At 40.9% G+C, this 6,295-nt stretch overlaps 1 protein-coding gene across 2 annotated transcripts; it reads right to left on the bottom strand.

Moving 5' to 3' along the window:
- Window positions 1-294: 294 nt before the first annotated feature.
- On the bottom strand, window positions 295-3,976 carry LOC311129544 (small ribosomal subunit protein uS9). Of its 2 annotated transcripts, none has more exons than XM_084161849.1 (6): window positions 3,930-3,976; window positions 3,790-3,841; window positions 2,989-3,090; window positions 901-997; window positions 719-766; window positions 295-483 (listed from the first exon to the last, which is right to left on the bottom strand). In XM_084161849.1, the coding sequence occupies exons 2-6, from the start codon at window positions 3,835-3,837 to the stop codon at window positions 338-340; spliced, it is 441 nt and encodes a 146-aa protein (XP_084017975.1). In that variant the 5' UTR covers window positions 3,838-3,841; window positions 3,930-3,976; the 3' UTR covers window positions 295-337. The 2 variants fall into 2 exon arrangements, with proteins under 2 accessions (XP_084017975.1, XP_084017976.1); XM_084161850.1 differs by having other exon boundaries at window positions 3,919-3,938.
- Window positions 3,977-6,295: the final 2,319 nt, after the last annotated feature.

The following is a 6,295-nucleotide window of genomic DNA, read 5'->3' as shown; positions in this document are numbered from 1 at the left end:
CACCATAGACATTGAGGAGCGAGTTGCAAGATCGCCCTCATAGGTCACTATCTGCACGGGTTCGCTTCATGCCGTTCACAGCGTGGTAGCCATGGGACCAAAACAGCTGAGAAGTTGAGCCTCACGCTTCAACGCCCTTAGTTGTTGCAGAAATTGACCCCCTATGCGGTTTACTTTCTGCATCTACGTCCTATCGCAGTGTACCTTTAAAACGCTTGTTTCCAAAGTAGTCATTGATGGTAATTAAATGAAACTATTACATCAAGCAGGTTTAAAGAAACGACAGGCCAGAAATATTTTCTCCCTCAACTTTATTACACAAAAATGTACAGAGAGATTAACGGTAAGACTTCTGGTAGCGGGCACGGGCTCCAGGTCCACCAAACTTCTTGGACTCGCAGCGACGAGGGTCGGCAACCAGCAGGGTCCTATCGTACTGGATCAGGATGTCCTTTATCTCCTTCTTGGAGGCCTCATCCACATCTGGAGGGGAAAAACACATGTCAGGTTAGTTATTGTGAACCATTTTCTTGACCAAATGGAAATGCATCAGTCATACACCCGCCATCATCCAAAAGGCAGAAAACCCAACATGGCAATATTGCCTCCTGCAAAAATTAGTCCAAAGTAACACTAAAAAATATTGTTATCAGCAGAGGCAATATTCCATTGAAAACAAGATTCTGCATGTGTTCACAGTAAAATTATTGACTCTTACATTTCTGGTAGTATGCGACCAGGGCTTTGGAGATGGACTGACGGATAGCTGCAAGGAGAAGACGACACAGGGTAAGACAAACGGCCATATTCTGTCAAGTACGGTTCATCAGTTTCTACTGGAATGACATGGTTAAATGTAAATAAGTGGAGCAGCTTCCAGTTGTAAAAATGATAATTTACCGTAGATCTGTGCGACATGTCCACCACCCTTCACTCGGACTCTGATGTCAACTCCGGCAAAACGCTCCTTGCCCAGCAACAGCACTGGCTCCAGCAGCTACGACAGACAGAAACATTGTCAACGACGCACAGTCTATATATTCTGCAGACACATGCATCAAGTAAACACAAACATTTAGCTGATTAAGACCCATGTTGAACTTGGGCTTAGTAAACTGATAGCAGCTCAGTAAGAAGCCATGTTACACATGAAATAGTTAGCAACGGTTTCCTAAGGGACAGATTGAAATTTACTGGAGGGGGGCTGGTCCAACTCGAGGCATCATAAAATGCACCAGCCTACCTAGCATAAAAAATATTTTCACATGCCCCTGCCCTTGACAGTAAAATAAATGGAACAACCCCCCACTCATAGAATTAACGCAAAATAATGTTTAGGACCACAAATAACAATTGCAACCCTGTGTTTATAAACGTGGATATCAACTTTGCCACTTCAGCATGCTTTTGTTGCAGTCAATGCCACGCAAGTCTACAGGCCAGAAGGTTGGGTGGGGGTTTGCCGAGCTCACTCTCCATGCCTGTTTCATTACACTACGATCAGAGCCGGCTGCAGACGATGATCAGCTAGGGGGAAATCAGATTTTCTACATTTTGGAGCCATATTTACAATTATATAAATGCAACACATTTTCCACCAACAGGTTTCTGTGCCAATGCACCACACAACCAATAAACAAAGCATACTGACTTTGGGAACTTCAATATCATGGTTTACGTTGTCAACACCACAATAAAGACTGTCAATCTCGACAAACAGAAAATACATCCCTGCCTACCTTGTAGGCTTAGCCAGTATAGAAGGCTTGGCTGTAACAGATGTTGCTTTCAATTAGTCATTTGGGCACTGCACAGTTTGGATTGATTGTGTTTTTTTTTTTACTGACATAAAAATCAAACATTTACGTGACCGGGATTGCACAATAAAGATGAGACGTATTTCCTATTTTGTACATAAATACATATACAATTACATAAATACAGACACTACAGAAATGGAGCTGAAAAATGCTCAACCTCCAGATGAGTATTGTTTGGCTGGTAGCTTATTCTTTAGATGTTTGGGCTGCTGGTGAACCATGATGTGCAGGCATAATCAAAGTGACACTGGGCTAGCGTACTAGCTACATTTCCATCGAATTGGCGACAGATGTGAATATTCTCAAATCTTCCTTAAGGAAAATTTGGCACCGTACAACATGCCAGGGAAGATTTTAATTTACTGGACATCCATATGCATTCAGATCCGACCTGGCGCAGCCAGCGTCATCAATAAACGAGGGACATTGGCCAAATGAGAAAACAGCCTATAACAAATTATAAAAACACCATTCCTTGTATTTCGATGTGTAGCATATGCAAAACTTTATATCATAATTTATTTTTAGGCTACTTTCCTAAAACAATAATTGTCCACCTCACAATTCAGCTGTCAGATTTGAGCACTAAATGTATCAGGGCATTGCATGCATAGGCCTATAGGCTTAGGCATCTACTGTATGATATATTAATTAATTAATGGAAGAGAAACTTAGGCCTAACCCCAGAGTGAGAGATATGCCGGTGGCATACTACAACAGACATGCATTTATTTATGGCAGATGGCTACTGCATCTACGATGGACGCAAAGGAGGCTTATTTGTTAATTTTAAATACGATTTAAATAAATACATAAAGATAAGCATTACATTGTTAGATTATATGAGTAACTCTGGTAGTTGGAGCGCACTGCCTTCATCTCATAGGCCTGCAGTAGCTAAAGCTTAATAATAGCCACACCATACCTTCAAACTTTATTAGGGTGATATCAAAACTCAAGCATATAGGGAAGATATGAGCAGAAGAGCAAATGTAAACCAGGGAAAAAACACACTACCATCCCGTGGCCAAATATTTTTGTCTTCTTTTTTAAATACAAAAAACACACAACCCTTCCCAATGCCAAAAAATAAAAAAAAGTTTGACAACTCCACTATTTTCGACCAACCCTCCCCCACAGTAAATGTAAATTGTCTTTAAGGACTCACCTTGTACTGGAGAGTGGCTGGCTCAATCATCTCGAGGGGTCTGCCGTTCACTTTGATGAGGCCATTTCCCCTCTTGCAGTGAGCAACAGCGGTGGCTGTTTTCTGCAAAGAGATAATGTTCACTCCCATTAGTTAAGTTTTCTAACTACGTGTTCATTTTTCTATGAAACAGGGGTGGCTAAACAGATGGTCCATAACGTTTAAACATGTCTGAACCATGTTCACCCCCCCAAAAAAATTGCATTCAGATGATTGCTTAGCAACAGAACAGTGTATTATATGCAACAATAGTTAGCCAGCCAATGTATTAATCAAACACTCACGTACATCATGAGGGATGATTGGCCAGTCATGGCAACTACTGTGATTAAAGACGCTAACATCAAACACACACAACTCTAGTTAATGTAATTTTTTCCCACATATTTGGCAACTAAATCAGCGAACTATCTACCTTACTACACCTAACAATTGGCGTTGATATAGCTGGACAACATGCTTTCCGGCAAAAAATTAGTTAACTGATTAACGTAGTTATTAGCAGGCCGCAACATTTGTAGCCATTCATATCAATATGCCCCTGGCTGCAATCAAGGCACGTGTAGATGTTTAACAATAAAGTTGTAAAATCTACGGTCACTTACATTTCCAAATGTAATGGATGATTTTTGGGGGACTAATACATATTTCTGGCCTGGTTGGCTAACAAGGCTGAGCTAGCTAGCTAACGTCACCTAGCCGGCTAGCGTTAGTTTGTTGGGTCAACAACACACGTGGAATAAATTCAGATAGTTAACTCACTTTGCGTCCGAAAACCTGGACAGATTGCAGAGGACCTTTGGCCGGCATGTTTCTGAAACAATTAAATCACAACGATTACCTTCACAAATAATTTATAGATCATATTTTTGCATTTGTAACTGAGCTCACGGGGAACATACCGTCTTCAGCTTTAGTGCCGTACGAAGAGACCGAACGGGTTTCAAACACCGAAAATCAGGGGCAGTGGCACGACAGTTTATGGCCTTGGAATGCATTTACGACAATTGCAGGCAGAGAGGAAGAAGTGATAATCTATGTTGCAACTCTTCTCCACACTTCATTTTTTATTTTGTTGCAACAAATGTATCACGTATTTTGGCAAATTAAGGAAAATTATTTTTTATTTGACATGCTTAATTAATTCAGTCATAATTAATTCAGACATAATGTTAATTATTTGGGCCATGAATAAAATGTTGGGGTGCACATTTGTCCTGATAAAAATAAGCACATTTAGAATGTATTGGCAATCTGTGAAATATGTGCACCCAAAAATCTAATTAATGGCCCAAATAATTTACATGATGTCTGAATGAATTAAACATGGTGTGTGAAATATTGTTGAAATGTTGTCAACTGGATGCCTCAATGGCGCTGCCCATGCTGTCACAGACGCTATAATGGCACAGATACAAAGATGAGTCCTCTATCTCTATGGTGTGACTTCATCAGAAACTCATCTATCAATAATAAAGCTAACATATATGCCTGGTTCGAATCCAGGCTCTGTCGCAGCCGGCCGCGACCGGGAGACTCATGGGCGGCGCACAATTGACCCAGCGTCGTCCAGGGTAGGGGAGGGAATGGCCGGCAGGGATGTAGCTCAGTTGATAGAGCATGGCGTTTGCAACGCCAGGGGTGTGGGTTCGTTTCCCACGGGGGGCCAGTATAAAAAAATTCTATATGTATTCACTAACTGTAAGTCGCTCTGGATAAGAGCGTCTGCTAAATGACGTAAATGTAAATGAAATAAAAAAAACTATATCAATACGGTCTATGACTGAACAGGTCACTACGAACACGTTTTTCACATAGAGGATGAAACAAAAACTGTGGATGAACTCTTTGGTTTCCAACTTTCCACACCACAAACGGTTTCCCAAAAGCATCAAGTTCATCCTTAGAACCTTTGTAGGAGCATCGTTAAATCTCCGAGCTGTTTCCCAAAACCATCGTTATTAACATTGCACTTGAAAACGCTCCCAATCTTACACCAGGCACAGACCACTTGTAGAACAGGTAAGTGCATGTTTAGATGCTTTTTTTTGGCCTAAAATAGAATGACATGATTGATCTGGCTCTCTGTGACCGCTGATAACTTCAGAACAAAGTTGCCTACAAATGCAAAGTTGCCGATGTCTTTGCAACTGATACGACTACAAATACAAAGTTGCCAATGTCTTTGCAACTGATACAAAAAAGCGACGTTATGTATAAAGAAATGCTTCAAATGAACAGTAGGCTATAGGCCAGTGTACCATGGTCACTAACCGGGAGGTCACTAACCAGGAGATCTCCAAGGCATTCATTATGGAAGCCTATTCCCGCCAACCAAAAAACATTTATAGTTACATAGGTCAACATTTCGAGATAGTATCCTTAAATGTTTTTATAGTATCTCAATTTCGAGATACTAAGTCAACATCTCGAGACACTAACTCGAAATTTAGAGAAGGTAGAACATACATAAAGGATATACATTTGTGGCAATATCCATCTAGCCATGTTGCAGAGATTAGCACAGTTTGGCAGCCTGCAAACGTGTGGTGAGCTAGCGTTTGCCCCAACACTTTTGATTCGGCTTAATATAAAAACATTGACACAAAGGCGTTAAGTAGGTATCTAAAAATGTTGACTTATGTATCTCGAAATTTCGACTTAGTATCAAATATTTTGTAGATAGTATCGACATACTTAAAAAATATTGGGGCGGGAATGGGCTTCCATATTCCTAGTTTAATCACCAAACATTTCTGTATAAAAACAACAACGTCAGAAGTCAGTACAGTAAGAAGATAGGCAGAAACGGCTTCTCCAATAGAAATCCCCGATCACGCTTGTAGGCGATGTCATGGCAATGTTGGCTAGCTAAGCACCAAGCTAATGCGCAGAAACACGTCATAAGGTCTAGCATTTGTCGAGATTGCGTAATTCAAATCTGGTATTGGAATAAGAATCAAGAGATCTTCAATCCAAGCTTAATTTATTATATGCAAAATGTATTGTATGATAAGTATGAAGGTTCGTATACGGGCTCACTGTCAAACCACGCAGGGCCGACAGAGAACTAAGAATCTGTTTTCAGATTCTTTCTCAAATACCCTGACAGAAAGCCTTCACTTCTTCTGTTGGCCAACCAGAGCAAAGGACTGAGTGTGGTCCAGACTCCATTTCAGCCAATCCGTTGGCGCGGGGGTTGGTCTCAACTCCTTGGCATTCCAGTTGTTGCCAGGCTTGGTTGCTATGATAATAACCTGCAGAGCCA

Source organism: Coregonus lavaretus (assembly GCF_964263955.1).
Source record: "Coregonus lavaretus genome assembly, chromosome: 5".
Lineage (NCBI taxonomy): Eukaryota > Metazoa > Chordata > Actinopteri > Salmoniformes > Salmonidae > Coregonus > Coregonus lavaretus.
The sequence above is the reverse complement of the archived record's forward strand: the minus strand, read 5'-3'. Positions and strand labels throughout refer to the sequence as shown.